The sequence below is a fragment of the Littorina saxatilis genome, linkage group LG9 (genome assembly GCF_037325665.1).
Source record: "Littorina saxatilis isolate snail1 linkage group LG9, US_GU_Lsax_2.0, whole genome shotgun sequence".
NCBI classification, from domain to species: Eukaryota; Metazoa; Mollusca; class Gastropoda; order Littorinimorpha; family Littorinidae; genus Littorina; species Littorina saxatilis.
Window position 1 is genome coordinate 17,194,647 of NC_090253.1, and position 20,954 is coordinate 17,215,600.

The 20,954-nt window shown below is 46.6% G+C and overlaps 1 protein-coding gene across 1 annotated transcript; it reads left to right on the forward strand.

Moving 5' to 3' along the window:
- Positions 1–1,736: 1,736 nt before the first annotated feature.
- On the forward strand, positions 1,737–20,161 carry LOC138975444 (uncharacterized). The gene is made up of 5 exons (XM_070348131.1): positions 1,737–2,002; positions 6,877–12,853; positions 13,197–13,377; positions 14,237–14,456; positions 16,773–20,161. Exons 2-5 carry the CDS (start codon positions 6,970–6,972, stop codon positions 17,340–17,342), a joined length of 6,855 nt encoding a protein of 2,284 aa, XP_070204232.1. The 5' UTR covers positions 1,737–2,002; positions 6,877–6,969; the 3' UTR covers positions 17,343–20,161.
- The last annotated feature ends 793 nt before the right edge of the window (positions 20,162–20,954 follow it).

Genomic DNA, 20,954 nt, shown 5'->3' on the forward strand with positions numbered 1-20,954 from the left:
TCTCACACACACACACACACACTTTTACTATTTACTTCAACTCTGTTGCGCGGGTTGCGCAAAGCTCAGACTATAATGGCAAGGCTGTCCCGCTGTTACCTCGTCTGATAAAAACACCAGGAGACATACACATTATTGCAAACACACAGGCACCTGAAACGTGTACACAATTTTAATTCCAAGCAACTCAGGCCTTAACACATTGGTGCAGACGTACAGGCACCTGAAACATTAACACATCTCTGAATTTCAAGGCGCTCTACACACTGTCACACGCACTATACACTAGACAAACCATAGGCAGTCGACAGACCAAAACTATGGTTTCATTTTGACGCTGTGCCGTGCTAATTATAACCCATGTAAAAAGCAGAGGTCGGCATAATGTTGAAAGTGATGGTGCACGCTGTTTGTCTGCCAGGAGCAGATTAAAACCACCGAGCTATCTACAACAGCTCAGTGATTAAAACACAAACCGTACTGATCACTATCACAACACGATCAATTAATTCGCTGTGTTTTAAAATAAAGCTATTTGCAGTCGCCTGTCTTTCTCGACGTGTTGGGTTGTACGTTTATGTGTGTGTGCCAATGATTATAGTGGGGGGGGGGGGGGGGGGGATCCTATCTTATTCTGCGTACTTTTATTGTGGGACGGCGGGGGGAGGGGAGGGGGGGAGGGATGTATGTTACCAGTGCGGGAACAGGGGTTGGAGAGGGGGGGGAGTGGTGGGGGGGTCCAAGGGGTTCCGATAGCTCTTAGAGTTTCATAGTCCTCACCATGTCTGTATAGTGTATGTATTAGTTACTGTGATACCAAATTGTCTTACCCATGTATGTACGATGCTATGCGCCCGTGATGTATGAATGCTATTTATTTTTGTTTTTATCCCACAGCAAGCTGCTTTCCTCGTGTATTTTTTATGTTCATTCATGTATTGTACACTTGGCAATAAATTATCTATCTATCTATCTATCTATCTATCGTAGGTTAGGGTCAAAGCGTCACGATACAGCTTGAATAAACTTCTGTCTGTGTGCTTTCCAGACATTGCAAATCACATAAGTGACTCATTCTATTTCAGCTCAGCAGTCCTGCCACATAGCAAGATCAACCCACAAGAAACTATTGATTTCCTCATCGCGGCTGGCAAGGCTTACTTAGCTATATGTCATGTGCCTGTGATCATTAAACTTCAGACTGAAAGTATAAATTCTATGAAAATAATGCTGATAATTGTCGCACATTGAAACTGCCTATCAATGGGCCCCCCAATTGTCAATGATTGTGCATTTGCTGTGGTACCAGCAACCTAACTTGCTACCGACTACGACACTTTCATTCATTGATTGCCTCCCTTATTTCTGTCTGTCCTTCTTCTTTGATGCCGCGGTTGTTGTTGTTGTTGATGTTGTTGTTGTTTTGTGTGTACGTGGTTTTAGGTGTCGTTGTTTTTGTTGGTTGTTGCATGGGGGTGGCTGTTGGCCCGTTTGTTTGTTTGTTGTTGTGTCGTCACGGTTGTTTGTTGAGGGGAGTGGATATTTAGGGGAGGGTGTACGAAATAAAATATGTTTTAAACAAATGTAAGCCTACAGTAAAGTAATATTACACACGCAAAAATCATCACAAGACGATAATTCTGGCCTGACCTTTCGGAACACATCTCGGCCACCATGACTCCGTTCTATTTTTAGCGCCTAAACTGAAACTAGGTTGGCCTCCTATTTTTAGCAACAAAACCGAAAGTACATTCTTCAAAATCGTAGATTGCGTGAATTGCCACGTCATCTGGTTTCCACGCAGGGGGAGAGTATTCGTTACGAAGGAATTGTGACAACAATGATGTTTCGTGGGCACCTTTTCCGTGTTGAAATCAGTGATTGTTGAGCTTTGCAGATGAGCTGATTCACTGTGCTCGACTGGGAGAAAAACAGACACTGCATTGTGAAAGACTCCGTTCTGTGTGCTGGCTGCAACTTCGATCGACTGGCGTCTTCCAAGGTCAGTTCTTTTGTTGTACAGAGTTACATCTGAGTCAGTGTGCCAAAGTGTAAGAGGCTGTGCATTTTATCTGGCATTTTCTTAGAATTGCACTTTTCATCTGTCCCACATTCTAGAATGCTGTGCAAGGTAGTATTCACCAGCTGTTAGCTAGTTCCCAGATGCTAGCGTGCTGTAAGGTTTTACGTACAAGACATTGTTCAAGTTTAAAGGTAAGTGTCAACATTCTGGGATGCTGTGGAATTTTCCTGCAAGGCACTATTCACTATCTATGTCTCCTGCAAGGCAGTATATATATTCAATGTTAGTAAAACCACATTCTAGGGTGCTGTTAATTTTCACCTGCAAGGCAGTATACCTATTCAATGCCGGTTAATATCCCACATTGTAGGGTGCTGTCAATTTTAACCTACAATTAAGGCAGTACATGTATTCATTTTTAGTGTCCAACATTCCAGGGTGCTGTTAATTTCCACCTGCAAAGGAGTATTCAATATGTTTGTGTCCCACATTCTAGGGTGCAGTTAATTGTCAACTGCACGGGAGTATTCAATGTCAGTGTCCTACATTCTTAAGGGTGCTGTTAATTTTTACCTGAAAGGTAGTTTTCAATGTTAGTGTCCTACATTCTGGGGTGCTGTTAATTTTCACCTGCAAGGGAGTATTCAATGTTCTACATTCTAGGGTGCTGTTAATTTTCACCTGCAAGGGAGTATTCAATGTTAGTGTCCTACATTCTAGGGTGCTGTTAATTTTCACCAGTAAGTGGGTAATCAATGTTAGTGTTCTACATTCTAGGGTGCTGTTAATTTCCACCTGCAAGGGAGTATTCAATGTTAGTGTCCTACATTCTGGGGTGCTGTTCATTTTCACCAGCAAGGGAGTATTCAATGTTAGTGTTCTACATTCTAGGGTGCTGTTAATTTTTACCTGAAAGGTAGTTTTCAATGTTAGTGTCCTACATTCTAGGGTGCTGTTAATTTTCACCTACAAGGGAGTATTCAATGTTAATGTCCTACATTCTAGGGTGCTGTTCATTTTCACCTGCAAGGGAGTATTCAATGTTAGTGTTCTACATTCTTAAGGGTGCTGTTAATTTTTACCTGAAAGGTAGTTTTCAATGTTAGTGTCCTACATTCTGGGGTGCTGTTAATTTTCACCTGCAAGGGAGTATTCAATGTTCTACATTCTAGGGTGCTGTTAATTTTCACCTGCAAGGGGGTATTCAATGTTAGTGTCCTACATTCTGGGGTGCTGTTAATTTTCACCTACAAGGGAGTATTCAATGTTCTACATTCTAGGGTGCTGTTAATTTTCACCTGCAAGGGAGTAATCAATGTTAGTGTCCTACATTCTAGGGTGCTGTTAATTTTCACCTGCAAGGGAGTATTCAATGTTAGTGTCCTACTTTCTAGGGTGCTGTTAATGTTCACCTGCAAGGGAGTATTCAATGTTAGTGTTCTACATTCTAGGGTGCTGTTAATGTTCACCTGCAAGGGAGTATTCAATGTTAGTGTCCTACATTCTAGGGTGCTGTTAATGTTTACCTGCAAGGGAGTATTCAATGTTAGTGTCCTACATTCTAGGGTGCTGTTAATGTTCACCTGCAAGGGAGTATTCAATGTTAGTGTCCTACATTCTAGGGTGCTGTTAATGTTCACCTGCAAGGGAGTATTCAATGTTAGTGTCCTACATTCTAGGGTGCTGTTAATTTTTACCTGAAAGGTAGTTTTCAATGTTAGTGTCCTACATTCTGGGGTGCTGTTAATTTTCACCTACAAGGAAGTATTCAATGTTAGTGTCCTACATTCTGGGGTGCTGTTAATTTTCACCTGCAAGGGAGTATTCAATGTTAGTGTCCTACATTCTAGGGTGCTGTTAATTTTCACGAGCAAGGGAGTATTCAATGTTAGTGTCCTACATTCTAGGGTGCTGTTAAATGAGCCCTTCTGGGGTGATAACGCGAGACAACTCCTGTGATCTTGCCGCGAGGTTCCGCCTGTTACCATTGTCTTTTTACCGTATAAAATGCATGACTTTCACATGCTATTTGGGACCAATGCACGTGTTTTTCCTTTCTCATGTGATCTTGCCGCGAGGTTCCGCCTGTTAGCAGCCGAAAGTAAGAAAAAGGGGCATAACCTCACCAGAACCGCCCATTCCACCTGCAAGGGAGTATTCAATGTTAGTGTCCTACATTCTAGGGTGCTGTTTATTTTTATCAACAAGGGAGTATTCAATGTTAGTGTCCCACATTCCAGGGTGCTGTTAATTTTCACCTGCAAGGGAGTATTCAATGTTCTACATTCTAGGGTGCTGTTAATTTTCACCTGCAAGGGAGTAATCAATGTTAGTGTCCTACATTCTAGGGTGCTGTTACTTTTCACCTGCAAGTGAGTATTCAATGTTAGTGTCCTACATTCTAGGGTGCTGTTACTTTTCACCTGCAAGTGAGTATTCAATGTTAGTGTCCTACATTCTAGGGTGCTGTTAATTTTCACCAGCAAGGGGGTAATCAATGTTAGTGTCCTACATTCTAGGGTGCTGTTCATTTTCACGGGCAAGGTTAAGGGAGTAATCAATGTTAGTGTCCTACATTCTAGTGTGCTGTTAATTTTCACCAGCAATGGAGTATTCAATGTTAGTGTCCTACATTCTAGGGTGCTGTTAATTTTCACCTGCAAGGGAGTATTCAATGTTAGTGTCCTACTTTCTAGGGTGCTGTTAATGTTCACCTGCAAGGGAGTATTCAATGTTAGTGTTCTACATTCTAGGGTGCTGTTAATTTTCACCTGCAAGGGAGTATTCAATGTTAGTGTCCTACTTTCTAGGGTGCTGTTAATGTTCACCTGCAAGGGAGTATTCAATGTTAGTGTTCTACATTCTAGGGTGCTGTTAATGTTCACCTGCAAGGGAGTATTCAATGTTAGTGTCCTACTTTCTAGGGTGCTGTTAATTTTCACCAGCAAGGGAGTATTCAATGTTAGTGTCCTACATTCTAGGGTGCTGTTCATTTTCACCCGCAAGGGAGTATTCAATGTTAGTGTTCTACATTCTAGGGTGCTGTTAATTTCCACCTGCAAGGGAGTATTCAATGTTAGTGTCCTACATTCTGGTGTGCTGTTAATTTCCACCTGCAAGTGAGTATTCAATGTTAGTGTCCTACATTCTAGGGTGCTGTTCATTTTCACCTGCAAGGGAGTATTCAATGTTAGTGTCCTACATTCTAGGGTGCTGTTAATGTTCACCTGCAAGGGAGTATTCAATGTTAGTGTCCTACATTCTAGGGTGCTGTTCATTTTCACCTGCAAGGGAGTATTCAATGTTAGTGTTCTACATTCTAGGGTGCTGTTAATTTCCACCTGCAAGGGAGTATTCAATGTTAGTGTCCTACATTCTAGGGTGCTGTTACTTTTCACCTGCAAGTGAGTATTCAATGTTAGTGTCCTACATTCTAGGGTGCTGTTAATTTTCACCAGCAAGGGGGTAATCAATGTTAGTGTCCTACATTCTAGGGTGCTGTTCATTTTCACGGGCAAGGTTAAGGGAGTAATCAATGTTAGTGTCCTACATTCTAGTGTGCTGTTTATTTTCATTTACAAGGGAGTATTCAATGTTAGTGTCCTACATTCTGGGGTGCTGTTCATTTTCACCAGCAAGGGGGTAATCAATGTTAGTGTCCTACATTCTAGGGTGCTGTTTATTTTCACGGGCAAGGTTAAGGGAGTATTCAATGTTAGTGTCCCACATTCCAGGGTGCTGTTTATTTTCATCTACAAGGGAGTATTCAATGTTAGTGTCCTACATTCTAGGGTGCTGTTAATTTTCACGGGCAAGGTTAAGGGAGTAATCAATGTTAGTGTCCTACATTCTAGTGTGCTGTTAATTTTCACCAGCAATGGAGTATTCAATGTTAGTGTCCTACATTCTAGGGTGCTGTTAATTTCCACCAGCAAGGGAGTATTCAATGTTAGTGTCCTACATTCTGGGGTGCTGTTAATTTCCACCTGCAAGGGAGTATTCAATGTTAGTGTCCTACATTCTAGGGTGCTGTTAATTTTCACCAGCAAGGGGGTAATCAATGTTAGTGTCCTACATTCTAGGGTGCTGTTTATTTTTATCAACAAGGGAGTATTCAATGTTAGTGTCCCACATTCCAGGGTGCTGTTTATTTTCATCAACAAGGGAGTATTCAATGTTAGTGTTCTACATTCTAGGGTGCTGTTAATTTCCACCTGCAAGGGAGTATTCAATGTTAGTGTCCTACATTCTGGGGTGCTGTTCATTTTCACCAGCAAGGGGGTAATCAATGTTAGTGTCCTACATTCTAGGGTGCTGTTTATTTTCATCAACAAGGGAGTATTCAATGTTAGTGTCCCACATTCCAGGGTGCTGTTTATTTTCACCAGCAAGGGGGTAATCAATGTTAGTGTCCTACATTCTAGGGTGCTGTTTATTTTCACGGGCAAGGTTAAGGGAGTATTCAATGTTAGTGTCCCACATTCCAGGGTGCTGTTTATTTTCATCAACAAGGGAGTATTCAATGTTAGTGTTCTACATTCTAGGGTGCTGTTTATTTTCATCTACAAGGGAGTATTCAATGTTAGTGTCCTACATTCTAGGGTGCAAGCAAATGGATACCTCTTCCCTTCTCTTGAAGTCCAGCGGCACCAGGTGTTTTATATATAAACTTACATGGAATTAAACTCGTATGAAAAACACTACGAGGCATGATGTGCGACACACACACACACACACACACACACACACACACACACACACACACACACACACACACACACACACACACACACACACTACTGTCATATCACTTGATTTGTTCATCGTGTCCTTGCCTTCCCCCTTTCTTTCAGAGCGCTGTGAACGAATATCTCCTGCACAAATGCTCTAACCGCTCGCCAAGGAATGTCTTCCAAAGCAGAAACGTATAGAAGGGTTCCGGCAGGATGGAAGGAATTCAATCTCGCTTTGTAGCCAGAATGAACCCACAACCTCACCACACAACTCGGCCAATGACAAGTCTTGCACCCGTCGTCGCATGGAAAGATCAACCACGAGCTTCTTCAACCGATACTAGCCCGGTATTCTTCAAAGATTCAGACAAATTTGGTGAATTTCAAGCTTTCTCTGTATCCAGAATGAAGCCACATCCTGCACCCGTCGTCGCATCGAAAGATCAACCACAAGCTTCTTCAACTGATACTAGCCCGGTATTCTTCAAAGATTCAGACGAATTTGGTGAATTTAAAGCTTTCTCTGTATCCAGAATAAAGCCACAACCTCACTACACAACACGGCAAACGACACATACTGCACCCGTCGTCGCATCGAAAGATCAACCACAAGCTTCTTTAAGCAAGACAAGCCCGGCCTTGTCTTCAACGGCAGGGGACTTCTTCAAAGATATAGACAAACTTGGAGAAACGCCTAGCTTTGAAGACCTGGACTATTTCATGAGAAGAGCCTTACCTTTAGCAAAGGATTCTGGCGAAAGCGTAGAACGCGAACGGTATGACAGAAAACAGTCCGACGATATCAAGCATCAGGACACTGACGATCCCCAGAGACAATTCAACACTGTTCAAGGATACGCACACATTGACAGCCTTAGCAAAGAAACACACAAGGCTGAGAGTGCTTCCTCCCTAAGAGACGCACTTGATCGGATTGATAGGAGAGAACCTCAAGACCATCACCGACTTGCAGACACAGACCACAAGCAGCCACCTTCTCCCAGGTGCCAGCACGAGAGACAGGAGGTCAAACGCATGGACGAAACGTCACTCCCGCGTGCCTATCAGAACCCTCTGACAGGTGCGAATAGGAGAATTGTTGTCCACAGAACAAGACCACAGACCCAAGAGGACCGAGACGAAATAGAACAAATAAGACAATGGAGACTTTCAGCCACCTCATCGTGTTCTTCACCAACGTCTTCAGCGCAGACAAGCCTCGTAGCGTCCCGAAGACAGTCGTTAGTGGACCTTGATGAGCTCAGTGATGATGGATCCTACTTTCAACCCCTCGACCTCCTTGAGGTTGAAACTCTAAAAGAAATAAAAGATTCTTATGAAGACAATCCGTTGGAAGCTGCAGACCTGGACAATCATGTCAGGACAAACACACAGACAGCGGACGGCTCGAGAGACTGCAGGACGCAAAAGTCACGAGATACAGACAGAAGAGATGCTGGCTTCTTTCCATCAAAGCGAGACGCAGCACCAACTCGCAGAAATAGTGAATCGGGTGCACCTCATCTTCCCAAGCAACAGCGGGAAGTTGGAGTAAGAAAAAACTCCAACACCGCAGATGATTTGAAAGATAATCATCGCCGACGGGGTCGAAATGACGGAACCCACAGCGCGTTCAATCAACAGCCACAGTCAGCAAACAGAAGGTCAAAGGGCAACGGCGATCGGGACAACCCAGCAAGCAGAAGAAGCCCATACCAAGGACACGCTTTTCAACCCCAAAAAAGCCAACCATCTTCACATGGGAAGGATCACTTTAAAGAACCTTCTTCGCCGGCCCAGCCCACATCTGGACGAAAGCCGCAGCAAGAACACCCAGCCCTGCCACAGAAGACCGTGTACATACGCATTCACGACGTCATCACTGACATAGTGTCTCTGGGTGATGTCCTCACGCGCAAGCTAAGCACGGCTGGTGTAGAACTGACGCCCACAGAGTCCAGCATCACTTGCAGCGATTGCTTCACCTTCTGCTTTGTCACCTGTGGAGACAAGACCGACGCCAAGAAGCTGAAGGGCCTCCTGCTGAAGAACAGCAGAACATTCACACCACAGATCGACTGCCAGTTTACTGCATACGAGAAAGAAGGAGCAGGCTCCACACAAAATCAGGAGGATCATCTACACAATCCCAAAGAGTCTGATCAGAAGCTTTCGACTGTGCAGAGGAAAGAGAACACTCCTTTGGCAACTTCCCGAGAGAAGAGACGAGGCTCCACTTCCAGCCAAGAGACTCACGAAGCATTGCCTCCAAAACCAGAGCAGAGTCAAGTCTTGACTGCAAAACAGAAGGAGAACCAAGCGTTGGCTAAAGACAGACTAAAGAAGAAGGTAGAGGATGAAATCAACTCCATGTCGGAGAGTGTTCTGAAGAATCACGGCGACAAAATCGAAGAAAGCGAAAAGAAAATTCACGCAACAAAACAGAAGTTGGGAGACGCGGAATCACTGCGGGAAACCCGCGCGGAGATCAAAGCGCTGGAGAGCAAGCTGGAAGAACTGGAGAATCAGAAAGCGGAGTTTCACACAGCAGTGAACGCGTTCAGACAGCAGCTGGTCTCTCTCCTGGAGAAGCAACAATATGAAACAGACATCAAGCTGCTGCGGAAGAAGCTGGGAGTGGAGTGCCGTCGGCTGGAAAAGGCTCTGCCCATGTACGCTCGTCGTCAGGACGTCGTACAGCTTGTGCAGCAGCACCAGGTGTCCATCCTTCTCGCGGAGACGGGCTCCGGGAAATCCACTCAAGTCGTGCAGTACGTTCTGGACGCTGGTCTCGCTGACCGAGGCACCATCGTCTGCACTCAGCCGCGCAAAGTGGCCGCCGTTTCCTTGGCAACGCATGTGGCTGACGAACTGGCGTCCAACGTGGGCAAGGAGGTGGGGTACAAGGTGGGCAGCAGAGCGAAGATGTCCCCTGCGACAAAAGTGGTGTACATGACGGACCACGCGCTGCTCAACGAGTGTCTGACCGACCCTGACCTCAAGGCCTTCTCCCTCGTGGTGGTGGACGAGGCGCACGAGCGCAGTCTCTTCACCGACCTCCTGCTGACCATGATCAAGCGGTGCCTGCAGCGCAGACCCGACCTGCGGGTCATCATCACCTCGGCCACCATCGACCCTCAGGTCTTCGTGCGCTTCTTTGGCGCCTCCTGCCCGGTGTTGAAAGTGAGCGGCCGAGCCTTCCCCGTGGACGTCGTGTGGCAGGATTCCGCCAGCGAAGAAAAGGACTTCGAAAACTACGTCGACGCAGCCGTCGACAAGGCCGTCCACATCCACCTCAACGAACCGGCCGCGGGGGACATCCTGGTCTTCCTCACCTCCGCTGCAGAGATCCAGAAGAGCTGCGACGCCATGCAGCAGAGGCTGAGGGGCCACAACGACTTCGAGGTCCTCCCCCTGCACGGCCAGCTGCAGGCCGAGGACCAGCAGAAGGTGTTCAAGCCGCTGAAGAAAGGCAAGCGGAAGATCGTCTTCGCCACCAACTGCGCCGAGACTTCCATCACCATCGACGGCATCAAGTACGTGGTGGACACCGGCGTTGCCAAAGAGATGCGCTACAACGCCAAAAAATCCGTAAACTCCCTCGTCGTCGCCGCCATCAGCCAGAGCTCCGCGGAGCAGAGGAAAGGGCGGGCCGGGCGCACAGCACCGGGCAAGTGCTACCGCTTGTACTCACAGCAAAGCTACAAGGCCATGGACCCCATCAGCCTGCCAGAGATCCTCAAGACTCACCTGGGTCACGCCCTCTTGAAGCTGGCCGAGCTAGGAATCACGCCTGATATGTACGACTTCGTGCAGTCCCCCAGTCAGGACAGCATCGAAGCAGCGCTAGAAACGTTACGTCAGCTAGGGGCCTTGCAGAATGACGTCATCACGGACACAGGGAGATGGATCGCGAGGCTGCCTTTTGACCCCAAACTGGGCCTCATGACGCTGTTAGGCAAAGAGGATGGGCTGCTGTATGACGCCATCGTTGTGGCGTCTGTCGTCGATGCCGGGAGCGGATTGTTCTACCGCGGCACGACAGAGGAGAGCACGAGAAAGAATGACAAGGCTAAAGTCAAGTTCAGCCATCATGGCGGCGACGTGCTGACGGCCCTGGAGGTGTTCAAGGCGTGGCAGGGGGTGGGCGAGAAGCAGCGCAACAAGTGGTGCATGGACAACAGCGTCAACGCAAAGGCCGTTCGAGGGGTCAAGGACTCCGTCAACGACGTCGTTCAGCTTCTCAACAAGGAGCTGGTGGAGAAGGTTAGAACAGAGTTTTCCGACGCTCCAGACACTCCGGACAGGCTGAGGAAAATGATCTTCCATGTCAGCGCCAGCAACCTGTGCCACTACCTGGGCAAGGAGAGAGCCGGTTACTTCGCTGCCAAAGCTGCCAGACAGGTCCACTTCCACCCGTCTTCGTCCTTGTCGTCTCTGGCCAGCTACCCGAAGTGGGTGGTGTACGACCAGCTCCTTCAGACCTCCCGCGACTTCATCTCAGGCGTTACTCCAGTGGAAGATGCCTGGCTGGGGGAGCTGGGCAGGGAGAAATACGGATTCGACTTGGATGATGTGCGTGAGAAGAAGCTGATCAACGTTCTCACCAAAGCAGCCGGATCCCACGCCTTCTTCTCCATGGTAGGCCCCCGCTACGCCAAGCTTCGGGAGTACCAGGAAAGGTTCTCCTCTCCGGAAACTTCCGCCGTGGTAGTCGTGGAGGCTAGCCGAGCCTCGGGGGAGTTGAAAGTGTTCTCCACAGAGGATGACAGCGGCGTGAAGGACCTGACACTAGAACTGACGGAGATAGCAGACAACGCCATGAGGGAGGCGCGGCAAGAAGTAAGAGAGCTGAACGTGGGGTCAGAAAACGCAGGCCTGCGGGTGGTGCTGGGACAAGGCGGGCAGCTGACGGACATCCTCATGCCCCACGAGACCAGAAAGGTCTTCGTAGTTAGACCTTCGGAGGACGCCAGCGAGGAGACAGTAAGGGACAAGTTCCAAGAGTTCGGCGAGATCTGCTACATCCATCAGTTCCCTGAAGGCAGGAACTGGGGCTTCGTGGTGTACAGGACCTCGGCGCAGGCCTTGGAAGCGAAGGAGAATACGGAGGACGATGACATCAACGCGGGGCAGCTGGAGAGTCGACGTGCTGCCAAGCAACACGCAGAGTTCAAGGCCAAGCTGTTCTGGTGCAGACGACAGTGCAACGGCACAGGAATCGTTGACATCTCTCCCGCCTACATGTCACATTTTCTTTGCTTAAGTTGCTTCTACGTCAACGAGAATCAGGTCAAGATCAAGGCCAGCCATAAGAACCCAGACGAAAGTCTGTTCCTGAGAGGTCTTCCTGCCTCAGCCACAGATGATCTCGTCAGACGCTCACTGCTCAACGCTCTCGATGTAAGCGAGAACACCCAGGGAATCGTCACGAACGTCATAGTGTTGAGAGAAAAAGTCGGCAAGACCGGCAAACAGGACATCAGGCAGTACGAAGAGCAGCTGACGAAACGCTTCCAGTCTAAGCTGCGGAGTTCGACCGTGAGGGTTGAAATCTTGCCCCCAAGAGGAGAAGAGACGACACGCTTCATAGGAGAAGCTCGCTTCACGGACCCCATAGAGGGGTTTGACGCTTGTAGAGCTCTCCGTGGCAGAGTCGCCGTTGACGTGAGGACGACGTCTGATACTGTACGGGCCGCCGTGGGCATTGAGCCTATAGTGTCCGCCAACCTTCGCGTCCAGTATCAAGTGTACACGGCCTGCAGGAGTGAACTGGACATGGTGATGGGAGAGAAGCTGGACAGGATGGGCGTGGAGGTAGAGGTACAGGAGAGCAAACCGCGAAGCGCGAACGCCTACAATCTGCACCTCAAAGCCAGCACTCCTCAGAACATCGTCAAGGCCCGGACTTTCGTCAACGACGTCATCGCTGGTGACGTCCTCGACTGCAACGCTGCCCCTGCTCTGCGTCACCTGATGACGTCAGCAGGGCGCAAAATGCTGAAGGAAGCGGAGAAGGTGACGTCATCGTACGTCTGCGTGGACAACAGGAAGCAGACCGTCTCCATCCACGGATCTACGAAGGCTTGCACTGAAAGTAAGTGAAGCGCTTGGTGGTTTTGAAATGTTTCTGAACAGTTTGCATTCAGAAACAAAACAAAATGTTCTTGTGGGTGAGGAATTAAATGAGTAATAACAACACGAACTTCATAATTATTCCATGAACGCTACCCACAAAATAGATGGGATCCCAATGTTTAACAGACTGATATTTTGCCATGAAGGTTCAGTATGCGTTAACAACTGCCATTCTATGTTGAGTTAACATTAATACGCCAGTCAGTCTTTACAAGTTTTAAATTTCAATACTTTGCTATCATGGCTCAAATTGTGTAGTGAACAGCACAGGAACTTTCTCTTCTCTCTTGTGTCCCTCCCAGCACGGCTGCTGATCAACAGCTACCTGGACGAAGTGTATGACGGGACGGTGGAGGAGGTGACACTGAGGGGAGGGGACAGGGCCCCGGGACTGCTGAAGGCTATCATCACCACGTACGGTGAGGACCTGGCCACGCTGCGTCTTGACACCGCCCTGCATGCCATCACGGTCGACTACCGCCGGTACGTCAGCTTACTTCTTTAAGGGGGGGTGGGATGGGGTGGGGCAGGACTGCTGAAGGCTCTCACCACCACGTACAGTGAGGACCTGGCCACGCTGTGTCTTGACACCGCCCTGCATGTCATCACGGTCGACTACCGCCGGGACGTCAGCTTACTTCTTAAAGGGGGGTGGGATGGGTAGGGCGGGACTGCTGAAGGCTCTCATCACCACGTCCGGTGAAGACTAGACACCCTGCGCGTTGACACCGCCCTGCATGCTATCACGGTCAACTACCGCCAGTACGTCAGCTTACTCTAGTGTGGTGGGGGATGGTGGGGGGGAGGAGGGGACGGCACCGAAACTGCTAAAGCCTCTTGTCATCAACCATTGGGATAATCTTGACGCTAAAATTGACTACCGCGCCGGTGCTTTATTCTTGAAAAGCTTGTCAGTGTTCCTTTTCTTCTTCCTTTTCTTGTTATTGTTGTTCTTGTTCTTGTTCTTCTTGTTCTTGTTCTTCTTGTTCTTGTTCTTCTTGTTCTTCTTCTTGTTCTTCTTCTGCTGCTGCTGCTTCTGCTGCTTCTGCTGCTTCTTCTGCTGCTTCTTCTGCTGCTGCTGCTGCTGCTGCTTCTTCTGCTGCTTCTGCTGCTGCTGCTTCTGCTTCTTCTGCTGCTTCTGCTGCTGCTTCTGCTGCTGCTGCTGCTTCTGCTGCTGCTTCTGCTGCTGCTTCTGCTGCTGCTTCTGCTGCTTCTGCTGCTGCTTCTGCTGCTGCTTCTGCTTCTGCTGCTTCATTCATGGGCTGAAACTCCCATGTACACGCGTGCTTTTGCACGAGTGGGTTTTAACGTGTATGACCGTTTTAACCCCGCCATTTTTCAGGCATAAGCTGAAGCTGACGGGCCCCCCAGAGGCCCTGGAGAAGGCAAAAGGGGTAGTGGAACAAGTGAACGACGCTCTGCGGGCAAAGCTGCAACTGAACGCCGACCAGGATGAAGACGCCATTGACTGTGTGGCCTGCTTCTGTCCCATCGACAAAGACGACCTGTACCGTCTGGAGTCATGTGCCCATCCCTACTGCAAAGGCTGCATCAAACATCAGGTCAGTTGTCCCATCCCTACTGCAAAGGCTGCATCAAACATCAGGTCAGTGGTCCCATCCCTACTGCAAAAGCTGCATCAAACATCAGGTCAGTGGTCCCATCCCTACTGCAAAGGCTGTATCAAACATCAGGTCAGTGGTCCCATCGCAACAGCAAAGGCCGCATCAAACATCAGGTCAGTAGTCCCATCCCTACTGCAAAGGCCGCATCAAACATCAGGTCAGTAGTCCCATCCCTACTGCAAAGGCTGCATCAAACATCAGGTCAGTAGTCCCATCCCTACTGCAAAGGCTGCATCAAACATCAGGTCAGTAGTCCCATCCCTACTGCAAAGCCTGGCTGCATCAAACATCAGGTCAGTAGTCCCATCCCTACTGCAAAGGCTGCATCAAACATCAGGTCAGTAGTCCCATTCCTACTGCAAAGGCTGCATCAAACATCAGGTCAGCTAAGTCCCATCCCTACTGCAAAGGCCGCATCAAACATCAGGTCAGCTAAGTCCCATCCCTACAGCAAAGGCTGCATCAAACATCAGGTCAGTGGTCCCATCGCTACAGCAAAGGCTGCATCAAACATCAGGTCAGTGGTCCCATCGCTACAGCAAAGGCTGCATCAAACATCAGGTCAGTGGTCCCATCGCTACAGCAAAGGCTGCATCAAACATCAGGTCAGTGGTCCCATCGCTACAGCAAAGGCTGCATCAAACATCAGGTCAGTGGTCCCATCGCTACAGCAAGGGCTGCATCAAACATCAGGTTAGTGGTCCCATCGCTACAGCAAAGGCTGCATCAAACATCAGGTCAGTGGTCCCATCGCTACAGCAAGGGCTGCATCAAACATCAGGTTAGTGGTCCCATCGCTACAGCAAAGGCTGCATCAAACATCAGGTCAGTGGTCCCATCGCTACAGCAAGGGCTGCATCAAACATCAGGTTAGTGGTCCCATCGCTACTGCAAAGGCTGCATCAAACATCAGGTCAGTGGTCCCATCCCTACTGCAAAGGCTGCATCAAACATCAGGTCAGTGGTCCCATCCCTACTGCAAAGGCTGCATCAAACATCAGGTCAGTTGTCCCATCCCTACTGCAAAGGCTGCATCAAACATCAGGTCAGTGGTCCCATCGCTACAGCAAGGGCTGCATCAAACATCAGGTTAGTGGTCCCATCCCTACTGCAAAGGCTGCATCAAACATCAGGTCAGTGGTCCCATCGCTACAGCAAAGGCTGCATCAAACATCAGGTCTGTGGTCCCATCCCTACTGCAAAGGCTGCATCAAACATCAGGTCAGTGGTCCCATCCCTACTGCAAAGGCTGCATCAAACATCAGGTCAGTGGTCCCATCGCTACAGCAAGGGCTGCATCAAACATCAGGTTAGTGGTCCCATCCCTACTGCAAAGGCTGCATCAAACATCAGGTCAGTGGTCCCATCGCTACAGCAAGGGCTGCATCAAACATCAGGTTAGTGGTCCCATCCCTACTGCAAAGGCTGCATCAAACATCAGGTCAGTGGTCCCATCGCTACAGCAAAGGCTGCATCAAACATCAGGTCAGTGGTCCCATCGCTACAGCAAAATCTGCATCAAACATCAGGTCAGTGCAGGTGCCATCCCTACAGCAAAAGCCGCATCAAACATCAGGTCAGTGGTCCCATCGCTACTGCAAAGGCTGCATCAAACATCAGTTCAGTGGTCCCATCGCTACAGCAAAGGCTGCATCAAACATCAGTTCAGTGGTCCCATCGCTACAGCAAAGGCTGCATCAAACATCAGTTCAGTGGTCCCATCGCTACTGCAAAGGCTGCATTAAACATCAGTTCAGTGGTCCCAGTGTGTGTTAACTGTCCTAGACCGAACAATTGGATTAGTTTTTTTCCTTTGTGTGTACATACCGGTACTATGACTTGCTTTTTACCCTTAGTCTTAGATATTTTTGTTTACATATGGCTTTCGTGCCTGTGTTTTTTGTTTGCTCGTACTCATAAACTAGTTTGCTATGTTTTTGTTGTTATTAATGTTTTGTTCATTCGTCCTTTTACCCATTTTATGAATGATGCAGAAATTGTTGTTTTAATATGTCTATAAGGCTTTTATTAGCTAATGACAATAAAGTGTCAAAGTGTCAAAGCGTCTCTCTCTCTCTCTCTCTCTTTTTAGTGCTCGACTATCATCGCTTCGCCGTTGGTTTATCTGGCTTCTGTGCTTGACTGAATGGTTAATCAGGCTTCAGCGTTCTTGTTTTCCTGTCTAGCAAACCAGTTGAGCCTAATAGCTCAGAATTGTTCCACTTATCTTAACTGTTTCGTTCTCCCTCGCAGGTGAGCATTGCAGTCAAGGACCACAACTTGCCCGTCATCTGCTGTCAGGATGGTTGTGACCTCCCTTTGGCCTGGCGAGACTTCAACTCTCTGTCGAGAAGCGGGCACCTGAAACTTCCCGAGCTCGCTTCCTCCGCCCTCTCGGCCTACGTGCTGGCCAATCGGGAAAAGGCTTGCTTCTGCACCACGCCGGACTGTCCAATGGTGTACCGGGTTACAACGGAAGAGCAGGCGGAGGTCTTCAAGTGCCCAGAATGCAACGCGCGCACGTGCTCGGCGTGCCACGCGCAGGCGCACGACGGTCTGACATGCGCCATGTTGCGAAGCTCCAAAGAAGAGGCGAGCGGAGTGGAGGCGTGGGTGAAAAGGGATGTGAAGAATCGCAGGATGTGTCCCAGCTGCAAGAGTCCCATCGAGAAGACCGGGGGCTGCAACAGGATGGTGTGCGGGGCGTGCAGGGCCACATTCTGCTGGCTCTGCGACGAACAGTTCACATCGCATGGAGCTTGCTACGACCATCTCGTGAATCGTCACGGTGGAATCTTTGATGTCAACGATCTTCTGCGTTAGTAGCAAAGAATAAGCACGGCCAATGGAGAGAAACAAATATTCAAGAATCCGGTGAAGCAGACAAAAATGAACATGTCCTCCACGACGTCACAAATATTAAAAGCTCAACACGAAAACAAACAAATCAGAAACTAACGCGTAAATCAGGTTTTGTGAATTAATCTAGAGCCTAATACAAACGTTAGCTATTTGTAATGTGTTCTCGTGAGATAGTTTGTTCCATCAGCTTAAATGACTTTGACTTTTAGTTTTGGTCTTTTATAGCGATATTTGTACAAAATTAATTTGATGCTGAACAATACCGTTGAAGACCTAACATTTATTTTTCAAACGATACAAAGAAATATATAATCAAGAAAAAAAAGAAATGAAAGTATTGCCATTATTCGAACGTGCATGTCTTTTTTTAGCAGAGCAAACAATTCTAATGGCACTGAATTAGGTGAATGTGAAAATATTTGGCTTGACTCAAAACAATGAATTGTGGCACCGTCTTGCAAAACTTTAACAACACATAAACCACAAAGTACACCTCGATAATCGTGTTAATGTTACTTTAACATTTTCTACGTGAAATAGTCCTCAAATGTACACATTGTCGTTGTTGTGTTACACGTAAAAGTGATCATACAATGCATGAATATCAGGATGGTAATAGTCCGTTGGAGATACCAACAATAGCCTCAGTATTCTTCAATTATCAAAAAAACATCACGGTCAGTTTCAAGTCTGGAGACCCCCGAAAGCCGCGTAAGGCTGCCTGAATGGCGGGGTAAAAACGGTCATACACGTAAAAACCAACTCGTGCTAAAACATGAGTGAACGTGGGAGTTTCAGCCCATGAATGAAGAAGAAGAAGTCTGGCCCGCACAATCTAACGTAGAAGAGAACTTTTTGTGTTGCGTATACACTAATTGTATATAGTCAGGACGGGTAACTTTGTAAGTAGGCCTAACCATTTTCTAAGCCCAAATCCCTTTGCTGTAATAGAGTGATATAATAAGGTCATGGGATGGTTGTGCCCTTTGCCAATTTACACCATGATGAGACTCTGCATCCTCTGTAATTATTTAGTGCTGCTCTAAAGGTCGAGGTCGCGGAAGAGGTTTGAACTTTTGCTTTCTTTTGTTTTTTTTTGTCTGTGTTTTTTTGCCATTCTTAACATGGTTAGCGGTGTGTGTGTTTTTTGTAATCATGCATATTTTGATTTTTGTTTCCTTAATTAAACTTTTTGCAGTATTGGTGACAGATTTTGGTTCGTTAAAATAAAGTTCTCCCATTGTTTTTGCATCGTCCAAGCAACAACAATTTAGATATTTATTTATTTATTTATTAAGGAGATTTCTATAGCGCATAACTAAAAGCACTATATCAATCATAGTACCATTTACCCTCAATTTTGTATCTTTTTGTGTCCACTTTAAAAGGCGGATAGGTAGAAGTTCTTGTGAATGTTTTGTTTTGTCTACAACTAAACGTTCCCTTAACTTTCTTGTTATTATTCTCTTAAAGTGATGTTATTCTCATAGATATTTTGTGAACAAGTGGTGTACGTTCCTTTTGCTTTATAAGATTAACGGTTGGGCTGTGTATGTTCTGTTCATTTTTACATTTATTCAAGTTTTGACTAAATGTTTTAACATAGAGGGGGAATCGAGACGAGGGTCGTGGTGTATGTGTGTCTGTGTGTGTGTGTGTGTCTGTCTGTCTGTCTGTGTGTGTGGTTGTAGAGCGATTCAGAGTAAACTACTGGACCGATCTTTATGAAATTTGACATGAGAGTTTCTGGACATGATATCCCCAGACTCATTTTTCATTTTTTCGATACATGTCTTTGATGACGTCATATCCGGCTTTTTGTAAAAGTTGAGGCGGCACTGTCACACCCTCATTTTTCAATCAAATTGATAGAAATTTTGGCCAAGCAATCTTCGACGAATGCGGGACTTTGGTATTGCATTTCAGCTTGGAGGCTTAAAAATTAATTAATGACTTTGGTCATTAAAAATCTAAAAATTGTAATTAAAATTATTTTGTTATAAAACGATCCAAAATTACGTTCATCTTATTCTTCATCATTTTCTGGTTCCAAAAACATATAAATATGTTATATTTGGATTAAAACCAAGCTCTGAAAATTAAAAATATAAAAATTATGATTAAAATTAAATTTCCGAAATCGATTTAAAAACAATTTTATCTTATTCCTTGTCGGTTCCTGATTCCAGAAACATATAGATATGATATGTTTGGATTAAAATAAAAACATGCTCAGAAAGTTAAAACGAAGAGAGGTACAGAAAAGCGTGCTATGCAGCACAGCGCAACCACTACCGCGCTAAACAAGGCTCGTCAATTTCAATGCCTTCTACGGACTACGGTCTTTGTGAAAAAAATGCAGTGCGTTCAGTTTCATTCTTTGAGTTCCACAGCTTGACTAAATGTAGTAATTTCGCCTTACGCGACTTGTATCTGTATCTGTGTGGGTTTGTTTGTTTGTTTGTTTCAGATTTGGTTTTGGGTTTTGTAGTCGTTTTGTTGTCGACCTATATAGGCTTACCAAGGTTTTCTGTGAAACATTTTCAACAATCAGCATTATTCTATCATTTCTGAGCCTGTTTACAAGCAAAGGAGTTACTTTTGCGTTGGGTAAAAGCGAGTTTACTTTTTCTTCTTGAACCATAATATGTATAACATTCCGCTATACTCACCTACACATGTATAAGTCTGCCTGCTTGTTCTGTATGTTTGTTTATACCATAAGTATTATGCGGTCTTGGTGTAGCGGAAATTGATTAAAATATGTTGTGGATACACAATTTCCATGTGTGTGTGTGTGTGTGTGTGTGTGTGTGTGTGTGTGTGCAGTGCTTGTGTAGCACAGACTAGACACAAACAAGCACAGTCTGTCGGTCCGTCTGTCTGTCTGTCTGTCTGTTTGTCTTTCTGGCTGTCTGTCTGTCAGTCAGTCAGTCAGTCAGTCTGTCTCTGTTTGTCTGTCTGTCTGTCTGTGCGCAGTCAGAAACCTCGGGTTAGCTGTCTGCCTGTCTGACTGTCCACCTTTTTTGTCCCTATGCTGTCGGTCTGTGTCTGTGACAGTTCCTACCGGCATGAGCCATTGGCAGGGTAAGAGCAGTGCCGTGAGTCTCAGCATGGCTGACGCCATCATAACTCCTTGTAATGGTCTTTCTTGTTTGTCTTTGTCTTTGGCATTTTAGCCGGTCACCAGTTGCTGTGGCAAATTGCGTTGACTACGTGACACAGCAACCGTCATAAGTCATCGGATCGTGATCAATTATGATGATACGAATAATTAACACTAATTGCACGGTGATAATAACCTGCACCACAGACAATCACGGTTGGCTCCCTCGTTAAGAATCAGCAGAAGCGCAGATAATGACGACGGCTGGATGTGCAAGAATGTCAATGTGTTTTCATGACAGAGATATGATTGTCGTAAATTCAGCCATTACTCCGACCGTCCCGGCCAATTTTTGCAATTCTTCTTGTCTAAATTAAAGGCCACAGTATTTAGTCAGCAAATATAATTCTTCAATGGATTACTGACTTAGCCTAAATGGCGCCGGGTGATATTACCTTGATTTGCAC